Below are 18,515 nucleotides of genomic sequence, written 5' to 3' on the forward strand. Positions count from 1 at the left end.
CTGGCGGGCTGGATTTGGCCCGCGGGCCTTGTGTTTGACACATGTGCTGTAGACTAATGGTATGAGAATTTTGCCATGTTTTCTGTCAGAGCCATTAGATAAAGTATGCTATTCAGATAACAAGTCAGCTGGGATCCACATCAAGTCTGTGGGATGCCATGCTCTTCAAGAGACACTAAGGCATTCTCCAATAGCCAAGAATGAATTCCCCATTCTGTCTATTTCAGACCCAAGGCTATTAGTCCTAGCATGCCACATTCCTTTGAGAGCTCCTGTGCAGAGCCCTGACATTTTCTGGCCTTTGGTCCATTCCCCACTGCCTCCCCAACCCATGCCCTCACAGGAATCCAATGGCAGAACACTGCCTAAAGAATACACAAAGATGATATGAGGTTCTTTAAATACTGTTAGTGGTTATGATCTATTCCCATTCTAGGACAAGAATAAGCCCTGTAGAAAAAGTGTAAATAGCACTATTACCATATGTTAAACTGAACATTTTTTGTCCTCCCACTACAGACCTTTTCAACACATAAGTCAGAAAGAAGCAATAGAAAAAGTGATAACTAAATTATCATGGGAAATATTTCTTTTGCCTTCAAAAGAAATAATGTACCAAGCTACTTTTTATTTTTAAATTGGTATCAGAGAGAGGAAGGGAAAAGAAGAAACAAATCCATGTGAGAAAGAAACATTGATCGGTTGCCTCTGGCATGCACCTTGACCAGGGATCGAACTCACAACCTGGGTATATGCCCTGATCAGGAATGAAACCCACCACTTATTGGTGTACGGGATGGTGCTGCAATCAACTGAGTCACCGGGGCCAGGGCTGTAGCTACTTTTTAAATCACTAGTTTTAAGAACTAGTCCTGGACCTCTTTGTAACACTTAAAAGGAAATATTACATACTGGATGGCAACAGCATGTTAGCTATAAAATAGGTTAATATCTTAAGGTGCTACTCATTTAGCTTTAAAACAAACAAATGATTAGCTTGTGTTTAGTTTGCTCAAGAATATTAAAAACAACTTTAAAAAGGGAAAGGTTAGAAAATAAAATCTTAATTGTCCATATAAAGCTTGTAAACATGAGGAACCTGACCAAACTTGACCTCCTTCACAAGACTGATATATTGACTTTAAAGTGCTAATAATAGAAACATGGTCATTCTGGTCTGATTATAAAAAGCCCTACACTAAGGACAGGAACCCCAAGATTTGTTTCTCTGCACTACAACAAAGCATGCATAATGGACAAATCAAGATTACTATTCCTATTTTAAAAGTAAGAAAATGTTCAATGCTTACCTTCTTAACAAGAAGGTTGACTGGGGGGAGGGGAAGATGGAGATGGAGAGAAAGGAAGATATGCTCACAACTGCCTTCCTGATTGCCCCTAACCGCTTCTGCCTGCCAGCTTGATCAACCCCTAATCACTCCCATGCTTTACATAGTTTAGAATTTTTAATTTCCTGGGGGTAAAAACTCTAAATAAATTTAGTTTACCATAACTATAAGTCTTCCAAACCACAAGAACTTTAGATTTATTCTTCTCTAGCCTCATCTATAGATGTTTACAGTGTTTACTAGCAATAAACAAAAAAATTAGCTATGTTGTTAGTTTCCTAAACGTATCCAGTGCAAGAGTTAGCTGGGGGTGATTATTAAAAACAGATTCCCAGACTCCATTTCAGATCTACTTACAAAATATTTGGGAAGAAACCCTAGGAGTGAACTTTTAAAAACACCCCACGTAATTTCTATACTCAAAGTTTAGGAAATAGTGTAACAAGAGCAACTTTTTGCAAGGACAGGGCATAAATTAGCAATCCATTAATTGGGTCCATTAATTACCTCCTTATTCGGTCTATTTGAGCATAAATACATTAACATTGTGCTGGTTAGCACTCCTTTGGGCCTACTGTGTGCTGTTCTAAGTACATTATATATGTTATTTCACATTAATGGTAACTAACCTTTAGGTGTGGATACTAGTTTTATAAATTGGAAAATTGAGGCTTTATATAAATTACCAGAGGTCCCACAATTTTTAAGTGGCTGCTGGTTCAAAACCAGGATGTTTTGTTGCCACCTCCTACACACTTCAATTCTAGCATCAAGTAAGAAAAAGTAAACACAAGACAACAGTTGAAATAAAAAGTTTAAATCTTTTATTGACCAGGGGACTTTTCTAATTTCAACTCTTTTTGCCTTGGTTAAAGTTTTAAATAAATAGTAAAAACTACTTTGCATATAAGGACATAACCTAAATGCTTGGAAAAAGAGAAAAACTACTCTATCTCCAATGATTACTTATGTGATCCTAAATGGAGTAAGGCTGCTGACCTGATCTGAGATGCTGCTATTAATTAACCCCTAACTGGTCTGTTCAGTGGCTGGGTTTTTATTTTGTGGGGAGAGAAGATTAACCTTTAGAACATTTATCTTAAATTCAAACCACAAAAATGACCATCCAATTGATACTAATAGTTCAAATCTCTAAACTATAAATTGGCCATTAAGGATAAATTCTTTAACATTTACACATTTTAAGTGCATTCAAATTCACAAAATTGAGTTTCTTCAATAACAATTACATTAAACCTCAAGTGTATTGGTTTGTTTTATTACTCACATACCTGCATTGCTATATTATTTTTTTTTGGGGGGGGGGGGGAAGACTTTGAATAAGTCAATAAATGGCTTCATAAGAAAATGTCATGAGAATCTTTTGAACAGTGATGACCACATCCTATGATGTACAAAAATCTACACATAATTTAGGGCCTGATATAAGCATATGATTTTATCCTAGAGAAATCATCACACACATGCACCAAGAAACACACATAAGAAATGTTGGTGGCAGTATCATTTGGAATAGAACCTTAAATGTCCAATAAGAAAATGGGTATGTCAATTGTGATATAATCATCCAGTGGAATACTAAGTATCAGTAAAAATGAATAAACTAGAGCCATATTTATTACCAAGAACAAAGCTGATAAAGGTTCAACTAAAAAAGCAATTTGCAAGTGATTATCTTCAATATAATATCAATTAGTATTAAAACATGCTTGTTTACAGACATGTAACAAATGCAATAAAAACATAAAATAATACAGAGTAATAGCAAACACCAAGTACCAAATTCATGACAGCTTTGGAGTAGGAAGGGGAAAAATAAGGTAAATAAAGTTAAAGCCATGGGTATTTTTGCCATGTTTTATTTCTTAAGACCAGTGGTAGGCACCTGCATGGTACTATTTTTATAACTTTGTGTGACTGAAATTCAAAAAGATAATCAAATATAGAATTAAGTACATAAAGGCTAATGTTTTGAACAGTCAAGCTAACAATTACTTGAATCTGAAAATGTGATGCTATCTCCAAAGCTGGTAACTCTAATGATATAAGACCCCAAACTTTGTACTATTAGTCTGAATCATAAGAAACTGCTGGGATTGTTGTAGGGCAAAAGTCAAATATTAACAATTTAGGTCAAATTAATATAGACAGTCCTGGGGTTACGTCGGACTCGACATACGCCATTTTGTGGTTATATCGCCATCTCCCATCCTAATAAAAGAGTAATATGCAGATTGACCATCACTCCAACACACAATATGGCTGCCCCCATGTGATCAAAGATCCTGCCCCTATGTGAACAAAAGATGGCCAGCAGGGAAGGGCAGTTGGGAGGGACCAGGCCTGCAAGGGAGGGTAGTTGAAGGTCATCAACTCTACAAGGGAGGGCAGTTGGAGGTGATCAACCCTGCAGGGAGGGCAGTTAGGGGTGACCAGGCTGGCAGAGGAGGGAAGTTGGGGGCAAACGGGCTGGCAGGGGAGCAGTTAGACATCAATCAGGCTGGCATGGGAGTGATTAGGGGTTGATTAGGCTGGCAGGTAGAAGTGGTTAGGGGCAATCAGGAAGGCAGGCAGGCGAGCAGTTGGGAGCCAGCAGTCCTGGATTGTGAAGGGATGTCAGACTGCCCATTTAGGCCCAATGCCAGTGGGATCAGGCCTAAACGGGCAGTTGGACATCCCTCGAGGGGTCCCAGATTGGAGAGGGTGCAGGCTGGGCTGAGGAACAACCCCCCCCCCCCCCACTTGCCTCCGTGCACAAATTTCATGCACCATTCCTCTAGTTTATTTATTTTTATAAAAAAAAAAAAAAGTTCTGTCATTCTGATGTATGTACATATATGCTTTATGTTTTTTATTATTTATTTACCACAAGTAAAGGTCAGGAATTGTTATCTTTCTTTTAAATTTTTTTACTGTTTCACTTCATTACTGCTGTGTATGTGCTCCATGTGAGTGACATAGGTGGGTTCTGACTTACAGCAAAAATTGCATTACGTCCCATGTAACCTGAGGACCTACTGTATTAAAATTCTCTAAATGAAAAGAAAAGAAAAAAAAGTAATTGTTCGTGTTTTTCTCAAGCATTTACAATAAAATGGTCTGCTTACTGGCAAACTAAGAAAACAGAGAAATACTAAAACTGAAACAGAATGAACCATTTAATTGTCAATGGATGAAAAATGAAGATAAACTACCCAGTACACAGAATTATAAAATTTAGGAACACATATTGCAGAAAATGTCAAACTACTCTTCTTTGATATAAAGTATTATTACTTAATTCTTTTTAAAGTACTTATACATATTAATAAATCCCTAAAAGACCCTTGTTATGCAAAGCAAGTATTTGACATCCAGAAGAGAAATAGCTTGTCTAAGGTCAAAAAGGCAGTTAGCAGTCAAAACATAGTTAAAATTAAGTCCAGGTCCTGCTCTGCTCCAAAATTGGTCAAAATAAATTAATTAGAAGCTCAATTACAAGAGATTTTTATTTGCTTCCACCAAAAAGTATGAAAGGAAGAATTAAGGACAATGATCTGTGGAGTTTTGTCTTTTTTATTTCCTAACAATTTAAATATAAAAGTTCTGAACTAAAATCCATTATTTGTGTAATACAAAACTCGTTTTCCATAAACATTTTAGGAAGTGATTAAGTTACTAGATTTGCCCATAAAAGCCAAAGCAATTCATAATTTAAATAGAAAATTATCTTTCTATAACATGAAAGAAAATACACTACATAAAGTCTGTCAACAGCTTTCTCCTCCTTTCTTAAACTTAAGTGCTAGTACTTTTGGGGGGAGGGAGGCTTAAATGAGAATATTGAAAGAGTTTTGAGAACCATATTTAAGGAAACTTGGAGGCACCTGTGCAAGGTTTCAAAAGTAATAGCAATGGGTTTTTTAGTGAATAAATATCACTCTTAAGAATCATCACAGAACCAAGATGAATAATGCAAGACAAGGAAAGAAATTTTTCCGAGATAACAGAGGCAGAAACTGAAAGAAAAGGATTAGAAAAGACAAATATGAAAACTACTATAGAGGAAATAACAGGGGCACTTCACACCAAGAGGTGGAAGAAGCAGTGAAGCAATGCAGCGCTATACAGGAACAGCCCCACAGGGCAAGTACGAACAGGCCCCCTCCCCCAAACTTCAAGACTGCTGTGCAGCTAAGTGAGGAAAACCATTGAGAAGTGGGGATGGAATGAGAAAGTATTAGGTCATCTGGGTTGTTTTTACATGTCAGGTATTTTTAACTCAAGAAATATGCATACTAAAATCTATTTATGCCTACAATTAATGTCTTATATATTGTCATGTTTGCTTTAGATGAATGACATATTACCCAAATCTCCTTTACAATCAGTTATAAATGGCACCCTGGATGCCTCTGGTTAGCCTGCACACCTCAGCAGGGCCCACTATGACAAACAGCTGCCAGGACACATGCACATTACATTATTAGAGAAGGGGAAGGGGAGGGAGACCAACCTGCCTCCGCATTCAGCTCCTCTAGAAGCCCGCAGGTCCTCCAGGTAGCTCCTGTGTCCTGGCCTCCTACAGAATTACTGTGCTCTTGAACTACTGCAGCCGCCAATAAAGTGTCCACATTTACCACTTCTGGGTCAGAGCTGGTGTCAGACATATCATAATAAGCTATAACTGGAGGTCCATCTAGGGAGGAAAGAAAATGTATACTTGTATCTAACTTGTGGGGTGAAAATACTTCTGAAACTAAGAGCCCTCTAAATGCCAGTTACCTTTATCTTATTATTCTAGCTAATCAGAAAAGCTAATATTTACATCTAATATTTTGTACATGATGTGAAAGTGAAAAAGATAACCCAAGCTTACAAAGATAAGGGACACATTAGGGAAGGAGGAAAAGGTGTGTTATGAAGAACAGAAGACAAGACTATACTGAACAATGTTACACTGAACTGACATCATACTCTTAAAGAGCAAAAGATTAAGAAAAAAGACTCCACAGAGAAAGTGAAACTGAGATTAAAGGAAAAAACAAATGCAAACTATTAAAACTCAATTTGTATTTTTAAGAGAATGAATCTAGTTCTCTTAGTAGCTAATACTAAAACTCCCCAGTAGAATCAAAGAAAATCGAATATGTATTTTTCTACTCTCTAAAGAAATAAGATTAACACTAAGAGCTCTATCTGACTGACTTATTTCCAGGGAAGCCCTTTAAAATATCAGGAATGCTATACATTTTACAACATTCTACAAAAAGACATCACAAAACCATCTTCAGAATTTTGCTTTGGATGTCTTGTGAGGGATATTTATATTTTCTTTTCCCTGAGAAAGACAAGCAATTCACACCCCAAGGAAAGGATAATCAATCTTACAGATTATTTCAGAGGAAGATATTAAAGTTCTTACCAGAAAAATAAGAGAGCCCTTCTACCTCCAAATCACCCTAACTAGCTAAAAAAAAAAAAAAAAAAAGCAGCTCCATTACAAAGTAGTTACACTTCAGTAATTCATGCTAAAATAACTCAATATTCATGCTTGTATAATAGATGCATGCTTTAAAATGCTAAAGTTACCCTTTTTCTAACATAACAGCAAAAAGCTTTCAATCAAGAATGAAATACATCCCTTTCTACTACCTCTAATTTAGAAGAAAGCAGAAATAACAGAATGCTCTTTCTCCCAACAACTATCTATGAAGTGCAGGCAAGTAATTTATTTCCATAAAGATTTTTAATATCATCCAACAAATTAGCATTAAATACACCTATTTTATAATACAAAAATCCATTGTGTAAACTGTCACTGAACAAAACACAGAACACACTTCGGGTATTTATCCCTTAAAACTAAGTTCCTACACCATTGGTTTACGTAGCAACATTAAAAAACAACAATAACACATGACCAAACATAAATGCAAATGAGTTAAGTGTCACTGTAAAAGGAACAGACATGTCACAATATGAAATTCTGACGATCATTAACAGTTTGTTCACTACTTAAAAATAATTTCTAATTCTCCTAAAAGAGTAAATTAAGTTCATAAAATTGAAGTGTGGCCTCAGTATCAGTTGGCAATGGATTTTAGTTCAAATAGCAAAAAAGTTGGCTCATGTTTGAGGTTTTTCTTTTCTAATAAATAAAAGTGGTTATCATTTATGGAGTTCTCGTCAGAGTTCAAAATGACTATGGAATAAAGATGCTATGTAATGTCCAAATGCTTGAGTGCAGAAGATATGAAGGTCAAGTACAATAATGACTATTTGACCAAATGTTCTATTTTTAAAAGGATTTTATTTTTTAAGTGTTTTGTGTTGACAAAAAAAAGTTGTTTATGTTAAAATTTATATCACTAATACGAATCAGAGCCACTTGCCCCACATCCCCCACCACAATAACCAAATTGAGGCAACAGGTCAACAGTCAAGTCAAAATTGTACCACTCCTACATGTATAATCATGCAAAAAAGTATTAAGTATATATGTACATGCAGAGTGATATCACCTACCCAAGGAAATAACTTGTCTGAAAGTCTTCATCAGTAGGAAATACAAGCATAAACTTGTTATCTGGCTTCATTCTTGCATCTTCCATATTTCCAAACAGCACACCTTATAGCTTAGCTTAAATTTAGTATTCATCACAAACAAAGACAGTAATGTTTTCATATTTTAATTGCACTTAACAGTTAAAACAGATGATTATCACTGTCATTTTTCTCATTTCCAGGATATTCAAATGATGACAAGTCAATACTATACAAACTTCAAAAAAAGTAAAGGAATAGTTGCCTTTGAGACTTTGTCTTTCAACAGAAAACCACAATTAAGAATCCTGTGTTCCAAGGTCATCTTACACTTATCAATAGCAAATCAAGATTAACTAAGAGATGTTTGATGCACTTAGCAGCAGGGTTTGGACATTAAAGCACTAAATAAATATCAGTTAATTGATGGTGACAGTTTATAATAATCTTTTTAAAAATGACTCTGGCTGCACAGAATTAAGAAACTGGAAAGATCCTATAGGGAAATCATTTGCCTTTTAAAAGAGGAACAAATCAAAGCACCGAGAAGCTAGGAAAACTCAGCCTAGTATCAGAAGCAGTGATCTATACTTCCAATATGATGCTTATCAATTCATTACAGGATGAAATAAACATGGAGATACTGTCCTTCCTCTCACTTGATTACTGCTCTATGCTATTAAAACAACAGCACTGCTACTAAAATTTTGACTTTCAGAAACATCAAAATAGTCCTTCAACATGGAAACATTTCCGATTTCAAGTTATCATTAATGTAAGTACATTCCATGTTATTCAGACTCCACATTCTCCTATCCGCTAACTCTGTCACAACCTGAAAACAAAAATTTACAATAATGAACTCACTAGTTTTTCTACAATCATTAAAAGCATCTCTCTATAAGAGTAAATTTAACACCATCAGTTAAAAATTATTTGGTCTGTGGTTAATCCAAGTCCTATTTTTCTTACTACTGATAGTTTGAAATTCTGCTGCTCGTTAACAATTACAAGGTAAGAAAAATTAAAGGCTGAGCAATCCACTGGCTACTTGTTTTATTTAAAAACATCAACTCATCCATTTTATGCTAGAAATAGGTTTGAACCCTCTTGCTGACCTCCTAGCCTATAAATAGGTTCTAACTTTCCAAAAGCCAAAATGCAGATGTATCTGTGTCATCACACATTCCTAACACAGTGAGATTTACCCTTTTATGACCTTAAACCTCCTTTACTATTATCATCAAATATTTAATTTTATGAATTAGTTTTCTTTCAAATATGTTCTCTTCTTAATCTCATGAAAACAATTTGAATCACAAAAACAAAGCAAAATAAAACCTATTATCCTTTATTATATTTATCCCCTACAACCCTTCCCCCTTTTCAAATTTAACAATCAAAAGCACAAATTTAAAACTATACAAGGTAATTACATAATTTACCACTCATTTTACAGGTGAGAAATTTGAATCCTAGCGAGGTGGAAACAGAAGAGATTACAGTTCTCCTTGTCAAGGGAACGAGGAATATACAAGATGAGAATGGGAGCAGCATAGAAGTACAACCAGACTTTTGGCAGCGAACACGTAAGTTGAAGTCCTGCCTACTACTTCCTAGCTATATGACTCAGTTTCTTCACAGGGTTATGGTGAGGGTTAAAGAAGATATAACACAGAAAGCGTTATGAGTTCAAAATAGGAGTTCAAATTTGGTCTGTCGCCCAACCTTTCCATTATAATTAGCACTTACTCTATTTCATTATTTGCTTATCTTTGCATGTAAACTCTGCTATCCAAGGCATTCAAGCTAGAAAGCTTTGAGAACTGTACCGCATGGGCTAGTGTCTTATAGACTAGAGGCCCAATGCACGAAATTAGTGCACGGGTAGGGTCCCTAGGCCTGGCTGGAGATCAGAGCCAATCTGTAGGGTGATCGGTGGGGCGGTTGGGAACTCCTGGTTGACACCCACTGTGGCTGGTCTGGTGCCACCAACTCGTTGACCTGGTCCCCCACTGCCACCACCAGTTGCCTCCCTCAGCATCACCCCCCCAATCATCCCACCACTACTGCTAGTTGCCTCCCTCTGTGGGGTGACTGGGGGGGGGGGGAGAGGGGGGCCTCCGTTGGAACCCACCTTGGCTGGCCTGGAGCCTGTGGGAAGCTCCTGTGTTGAGCATCTGCCCTCTCGTGATCAGGGCACGTCATAGCGACTAGTCGTTCCACCGTTCAGTCAATTTGCATATTAGGCTTTTATTATATAGGATTAAACCAACTTGTTAAAAAAATGCTTTGCTGAAATTAATGGGATCATCACAAATGTGACTTTTCTATTTTTACTTGTTTCAAGTGAAATGTCAGCTTGGATGTATTCATATAAAAGTATTTCAAAACCAACTACAACTTAATTTGGATTATTTAATATTTAGCATCATCCTTGCCTACATAGCCCTTGCACTAACATGAGTGTTGTCAGTCTCCCAGTATGAAGTCTAATTAGTTCTAGGAAACAGGACTTACTATAGTATCCCTGAGGTACTTGAAAATTAGGCCCAAGAAAAGGTGGGATAATGAACCAATACATAGCTTCCCTCTTCGACTTCCATTTCTATGGCTACAGTAACATACAATGAAGCCCAAAGAAAATTCTTTCTCTCCTCCCAACTACAGTCAACCTCACAAAACCCCTCACTGGGAGAGGAAAGATCTATCTTGTTACTGCTAAAGGACACCATATAGGCTCTGCACCCAGTCACAAAAGGGCCTGCGCACAGTACCATTCTCTACTACAACATCAAGAGAAGGGGAAGGAGGTAGAAATCACACTCAGCCTCAATCCATCTACTGAGATTTTTAAAAGTTACAACTGGCCCTAGCTGGTTTGGCTCAGTGAATAGAGCATCAGCCTATGGACTGAATAGTCCCAGGTTCGATTTCAGTCAAGGGCATATGCCTGGGTTGTAGGCTCATCCCCAGTGGGGGGTGTGCAGGAGGCAGCCAATCAATGATTCTCTCTCATCATTGATGTTCCTATCTCTTTCTCTTTCTCCCTTCCTCTCTGAAATCAATAAAAATATATATTTTGTTTAAATGCACTTTAAAAAAAGGTTACATCTGAAAGAGGAGTTCTCAGCAGAAGAACCTCAAGAGTTGCAGAAGGGAATCTGCATTTTAGGAAAACTTATCCAAGAAAAAACAGCTTTTTCATTACACACCAAAATATTCACCAACATGAAAATTTGTATTTTCAGATGAGAAAAATGAGAATATTTATGCTGTATTTTCACTATCAATCAAAAAATAAAATATACATAGAACAATTTGAAACAATACAAAGCTGTTATTTTTAGAGTATCTCTTAGAAAAGATGAATAATTTATCAACCAGAAGAAACAAAAATCTGTATGGAAAAGCACTTCCGTAGAAAATATAGTTTTAAATACAAAAAAACTGCACTGTGTATATTTTCTTCACAATAACAATCATAAAGTGATTTTAGTAAAAATAAAAATGTCAAGAACATAGGGCTAAATGGAAATGAAATAGAGCAATGTGCACTGAAATTTTATTTGGAAATTAAGTCGTTTGGGTTTTTTTTGTTTTTTCCCCCCCAAAAAAAAACAATCAATGTCTGTTTTGTACATTTCCCATTATACTCACATCAATTACTAAAAATTTAGATACAAAATTTCCAAGGCAGAATATAAAATTTTAAGGATTATGTCTGTCCTTATATCATTCTGGTAAATGACAGGTCATTCTGAAGAGTTAATTTTGGAAGAATCAAAGAAAAAATAAATGCAAATATTTCAGCCGAAATCAGTTTGGCTCAGTGGATAGAGCATCGGCCTGTGGACTAAAAGGTCCCAGGTTCGATTCTGGTCAAGGGCATGTACCTTGGTTGCAGGCACATCTCCAGTAGGGGGTGTGCAAGAGGCAGCTGATCCATGATTCTTTCTCATCAATGTTTCTAACTCTCTATACCTCACGCTTCCTTTCTGTAAAAAATCAATAAAATATATATTTTTTAAAAAGTTAATCATAAGAAAGAAAAACAATTTAAATTTAACCCTTTACCATTAATGACATATGTAGGAAAACCAAATCAAGAGGTTATTCAAAAGATAACTCAGACTCTAGCCGGTTTGGCTTAGTGAATAGAACATCAGTCTGTGGACTGAAGGGTCCTGAGTTTGATTCTGATAAGGACATATGCCTGGATTGTGGATTTAATTCTCAGTAGGGGGCATGCAGAAAGCAGATCAATGATTCTCTCTCTCATTGATGTTTTAATCTCTCTCTCCCTCTCCCTTCCTCTCTGAAATCAATAAAAATATATTTTTAAAAAAAGATAAGGTAATTTTTCCTGATAATCAAGAGAACTTATAAAAACAAAAGAAAGCCCTAGCCGGTTTGGCTCAGTGGATAAAGCATCAGCCTGTGCCCAGGTTGCAGGCTCAATCCCCGGTAAGGTGTGTGCAGGAGGCAGCTGATCAATGACTCTCTCTTATCATTGATGTTTTCGTCTCCCTCTCCCTTCCTCTTTGAAATATATATATAATATTTAATACTTATAATATTAATATATCTATAAATAAAATAGCATTCTTAAAAAAAATACACACAAGAAAACGGCATTGGAAGAGGTCAACATCTTTCAGACTTTGTTGCCAAAGAATACATTTTGTCCTAGATTATTATTCCTTCATTTTATTAGGATGTATTTTTATTCTGTGCTGTTGTACTTTAATATAATATGAAAAGATCAACTCAAACTTGGCCACTGTGGCTCAGTGGCTGAGCACTGACCCATGAACCAAGAAGTCACTACCCAGTCAGGTTCAATACCCAGTCAGATCACATGCTAGGGACAGATCTGCTGTTTTGAGGATTCAGATTTATAGAGTACAAAACTAAAATATTCACATCTACATCTACATACATGAAAAACATAAAAATTAGGCATGTTTTTAATCACATCCAAATGTCTGATGTATCCTACTAAAGATTCATCCAGATTTTTAACTACTACACAAAGCAGACTAAATTTTATTTTCCAAATATTCTTTCTAGCATTAACCCTGCATAAGACTACAAAAGAGTTCAAAGAGGATATACTCCTTATTCTGCTTAAAGTTCCAGGAAATTTAAGGGAATTCAAGGGAAATTAAGGGAAGACCGCTAGGCACTTCTAAAACACCACCTACATAAAAATGCCACCACACAAGGCAAAAGTAATTCCCACTGCTTAGTATTAATAAATACTTATAATCTTAAGAACAAAGACTTTGCCTAAGTGAAAGAGAATTCAATAATCCTCAAAAGCAGTCATGTTAAAAAAAAAAATAGTATTAAAACTACTTCAAATACTTGATGCTTATTTAAATGTCTACAATACAGAAACAATTTTTTTTGAAAGAGGAATTTTCAAATTGTGCAATCTGGAAAAGGTATAATCATTTTAAAGCACAACTCATAAAAACCTTGTTTTCAAAAGAATATCCAAGAACACGTCAAGGCCCTAAGAAACTAAAAATCAAGATAAAATTTATACACATGCTTCTGCTATATTATTCTTATGGTTAAATTTTCCAAACCACCATATATCAAATTGTACTTTAAAATTAACTTTTTTTGTCATATATTCTATGAATTAAATCAATGTATTCTGGTATTCTAATTCTTTTTACAAAAACTTCTTTCCACAAAATCTTTATTCAAAATTATTAACATTCAACACGTCCTAAATATTCAAAATGTTATCCCTACCTTGAATATCAATTATTTAAACCTTTGTTTCAACCCTTGTGTATTGTTGGTGGGAATGTAAACTGGTGGAGCCACTATGGAAAAAAGTATAAAGCTTCCTCAAAAAATTAAAACCAGAACTACTGTCCCTAGCTGGTTTGGCTCAGTGAATAGAGCATTTACAGGCTTGATCCAGGCCCTAGTCAGGGTGTGGGAATAACCTTGTTTCTCTCACATCAATGTGTCTCTCTCTATGTATCTTCTCTCTTTCCGCTCTCTCTAAAAATCAATGAAAAATGTCCTGTGAGAATTAGCAACAATAACAAAACACACACACACACACACACACACACACACACACACGCAGATAACAAAAAAAGCCAGAATTACCATATGATCCAGCAATTCCACTTCTGGTACAGATCCAAAGAAAATGCACACACTCACTGGAAGACATATGCAACCCATGTTCACTGCATTATTTATAACTAGAGGCCTGGTGCACAACATTCTTGCATCTGGGGGGCTGGAGGCCCTTAGCTGGCCTGCCACCCTCTTGCAGTCTTGGGAGCCCGCAGGGAGTAGGTCTAAGCTGTCAGTCAGACATACTGAACACTGCTGCAGAGGTGGGGGAGGCTCCTGCCACTGCCACTGTGCTCACCAGCCTTGAGCCCAGCTTCTGGCTGAGTGGAGCTCCCACAGGGGGAGTGCACTGACAACCAGGGGAAAGCTCCTGCATTGAGCGTCTGCCCCTGATGGTCAGTGCATGTCATAGCAACCGGTCATTCTGCCTTTCGGTCAACTTGCATATTAGCCTTTTATTATATAGGATAGCCAAGACAAGGAAATAACAAAAGTGACCCTGAATAAATGAAATGTAATGTTTCATATATATATATATATATATATATATATATATATGTGTGTCATGAAATATCATTCAGCCATAAACAAGAGTGAATTCTTGCCATTTGCAACAACATGGATGAACCCTGAGGGCAATATGCTAATACAGACAAAGACAAACACCTTATGATCTCATTTACACAGTAAAACCTGGATTTTATAGACCTCAATTCAATGGACTTTGGATTTAAATGTGAAAATTAACACCCTATTAATTTTTTTATGCTTTTAACCAAGATTTGCTCACAATTATATTAACAGGTTATCTTTTTGTTATTAATTCACTTATTTTTAACAAATTTTAGCAAATAGGCCATATTGGGAAAAAACACTGCAATAATTTTGCTAACATAAATAATACATATCTACAACTATAGTCTAAATATTTAAATCCAAGAGTCAGCTCCCGTAAACAATGTTAGGCAAATGATTACCAGGTGATCACACCATTACTCTTAGGGTTGTTCCATGGGGTGACTTTCTGCAGCAGTTTTAACAGATGCCTGCCAATATTGTGACATGCGCTAAGCCATGCCCCAACCATGTGCATTTGTTTACTTTTGGTGACTAGTGAATGCACATATTTATTAGACCTATTCAGTATAAATTTAAAATTATTATAATACACATGGAAATTTTTTGTGAAATTAAACTTTGCATACATACATAATTTACACAAATGTGTCTTCATAAATAAAAGCAAGTAAACTTGTCAATTTTTTAACTATGCATTCGGAAAACCTACTTTATTATATAACAGATTATATAACAAAATTTTGGCTTTAACAGATTAACAAACACCCCTCCTCCCCAAGCCCAAATTAGTCCATTATATCAAGATTTTACTCTATGTGGAATCTAAAAAAGAAATTAAAATCAAAACCAAGCTCATAGATAGGTAGTTGCCAGACGCAGGGGGAGGGGCAAGGGTATATACAATAGATGGAATAGGGTATATGGATAGAGTAAAAAAATTATAAGCTTCCAGTAATAAATAAGTCATGAGGATATAATATACAGTTTGGTGACTATAGTTAATAATGCTGTACTGTATATTTGAATGTTGCTGAAAAAGTAAATCTTAAAGAGTTCTCATCACACAAAATAATTTAACTGTTTTTTTTGTGTTTTTTTTAATATATATTTTATTGATTTTTTTACAGAGAGGAAGGGAGAGAGATAGAGAGCTAGAAATGTCAATGAGAGATAAACATCGACCAGCTGCCTCTTGCACACCCCCCAATGGGGATGTGCCCACAACCAATGAATGTACATGCCCTTGACCGGAATCGAACCTGGGACCCTTCAGTCTGCAGGCCGGCGCTCCACCACTGAGCCAAACCGGTTTCGGCTAACTATGTATGTGTTTTGACAGATGTTAACTACATACAAACATTGAATCATAGGTTGTTCACCTTGAATACAAAGTGTATATAAATTTTACCTCAATAAAATAAAATATAACCTTTGTAATTTTCTGCTGTAAACTTTTTTATTTTTCTCCTTTTTAAAATGTATTTTTATTGATTTCAGAGAGGAAGGGAGAGGAGAAAAGTAGAAACATCCATGATGAAAATCATTGATTCGCTGCCTCCTGCACATGCCCCAGTGGGGATCAAGCCCACAACCTGGACGTGTGCCCTTGACTGGAATCAAATCCAGGACCCTTCAGTCCACAGGCTGACGCTCTATCCACTGGCCAAACCAGCTAGGGCTCATTTTTCTCTTAATGACACACACAAAAATAATTATCTACTAACAAAAATTAGAGCATATCAAGTCAATACTAGGAATAATCTGTCTATATGTTAGTCTTAAAATATGAACTCATATTTTCTATTTTAAAAATAAAAAGCATTGTAGAAAATGCTTAACACGTCAACTATTAAATCATAAAACAAAAAAGAAACCTGTTAAATGCCTGAAGCAGTTTATACATGCATAGAAAAGTAGTCATGTTAACATGCTAAAATTAATATTTTCTTTTGTCTAAAATCCCATATCTAAAAAATCTGTGACACCAGAAAAACTTGAAGACAGAACAAACATCCCTGAAAACATCTCAACTTCAAGTAAAGGTTATGAAATTAGTTAAAATCTGGTCAGTCATACAAAACCAATATGCTCTTCCCAATAATATAAAACAACTTTAAAAAATTAGCTGATGTAGTTTATAAATCTTGTACTATCATTTCAGAGGGGAAAAAAACCTATTGGTTATAATAAATTATATATTTGTTGAAAATTCATACTAACATTCTGCAAGGACTTAGTACAAATATTAGGAAACTTATCATAAGTTGCATTGGTGTTCAAACCTTACCCCTATTTGTCAAATTTTGCATAAAGAAAATCAGACAGTCATTATACAATGACTAGTCTTTTTCATCAATTCATACATATTCTTAAATGAGAACTGAGCACATTAGCAAGCCTTTGCCAGAGTTAACTCCCAATTCTCAAACACTAAGTTCTAAAAAGGAAACACCAAATGACAGTTATTTTTCAGTCAAAATTAGAAAAAGAAAAATAATGTCTATTACAGTTTACAAGTTGCAAATATTTGGAAATAGAACTGAATAAAAAAAATGGTGACATATGAGTAAAGTTACAGATAAATTATTAAAATAAAGGTCTTGACTGTTTATATATGAAACTCCAAATATAACTACCTATTCTTTTGCTTATAAAACATAAAATTACATTTTTCCAATGTTGCAACTTCATTAAATTTTAAAATAACTTTTTCATAATGAGAAATGACTGTTATAAATCTGAAGGGAAAGACTAATAAAATTTTGTTATAATTCAGTAGAAAGCAGTTTTTAAAAAAACAATTAGTGTTAGTTTAGCAAAATTATGTATTCTTATTGAAAAATTTCATCCTAATTTAGCTGTTTCTCACAATATTCTTTCCAATACAGAAATTGTCTGGAACCCTCCCTGGATGATGTCTGCCAGGCTACTGACTAAGGCTCTGAACTTTAAAGATCAAGATAAAAATGCATCTATGTACCAGTGAATAATACTGTTTTTCTCATGCATGACACCAAACACCAGCCTAAATCTACTTCCCTTATAGTATCTTGCATAATAGGTACAGGGTATATATTTGGTCAAAAATTAATTCATTCTTCTTACATACAAATGCAATTTAATATTATAATTCATTAAAGACTAGGATCAAACTAGTTCATTAAGTAGTATCTGGAAGAATGACACAAAAATGCTCATCTATAATAATAAAAGCCTTCAGAGTCCATCGCAACCAAACAGGCTGTGTGAGGCGCAAACAGCAGGCTGTTGGGGGCGGGGGGGGGGGCTGTTACACACGGGACAGGACGATCAAGCAGGCATGCAAGTGAGCAGTTAGGAGCCAATGGTCCCAGATTGTGAGAGGGATGTCCGACTGCCGGATTAGGCAAGATCTGGCAGTTGGACATCCCCTGAGGGGTCCCAGATTGGAGAGGGTGCAGGCTGGGCTAAGGGGACACCCGCCTTCACACCGCTGCCGCACACCCCCCCCCCCCCGTCCCCCCCGGCACACACAAATTTCGTGTCCCAGGCCTCTTAGTATATCCATTCATAAGCTCTGGTATGAAATTAATTACGTGATTCCCCCCATTGGAATCAGAAGCAAGAGAGCTGTGTTTGTAGGAAATAAATGCTAAAAGAAATTAAATACTTACCTATTTGGATTCACTAAGATTCCCCATTTTATTTATTTATATTTTGGGCATGAAAAGGCATAAAATAAAGATCATTGCTATTATTGTATAAATATGGTTCTATGTTCCAACCACATGTAACTCAAGCTAAAATTTGTCAAGACTACTGTGTTTTGAACATCTAATTTTTAAAAAAGAAATGGTTTACTATAACTTTTAAAACATCATCAAACGAAACTTACAATGGGCAAAAGCTTATTCTTTCTTACATAATCCAAAAAACGTAGTTAACACAATT

The 18,515-nt window shown here is 35.7% G+C and overlaps 1 protein-coding gene across 3 annotated transcripts in view; it reads right to left on the minus strand.

The window, feature by feature from the left end:
• The window catches only part of ARK2N (arkadia (RNF111) N-terminal like PKA signaling regulator 2N), a 63,356-nt gene that overhangs the window by 12,987 nt on the left and 31,854 nt on the right, over positions 1–18,515 (minus strand). For 2 of the 3 annotated variants that reach the window (XM_084887418.1, XM_084887419.1), the window contains exon 3: positions 5,866–6,048. The exons of the other annotated variant lie outside the window; for it this stretch is intronic. In XM_084887418.1, coding sequence (XP_084743544.1) covers positions 5,866–6,048 — 183 coding nt within the window. The remainder of the gene's footprint in view (positions 1–5,865; positions 6,049–18,515) is intronic. 3 annotated transcript variants of the gene reach the window in all.

This window comes from Pipistrellus hanaki (genome assembly GCF_964339955.1).
Source record: "Pipistrellus hanaki genome assembly, chromosome: 6".
In the NCBI taxonomy this organism is placed as follows: Eukaryota; Metazoa; Chordata; class Mammalia; order Chiroptera; family Vespertilionidae; genus Pipistrellus; species Pipistrellus hanaki.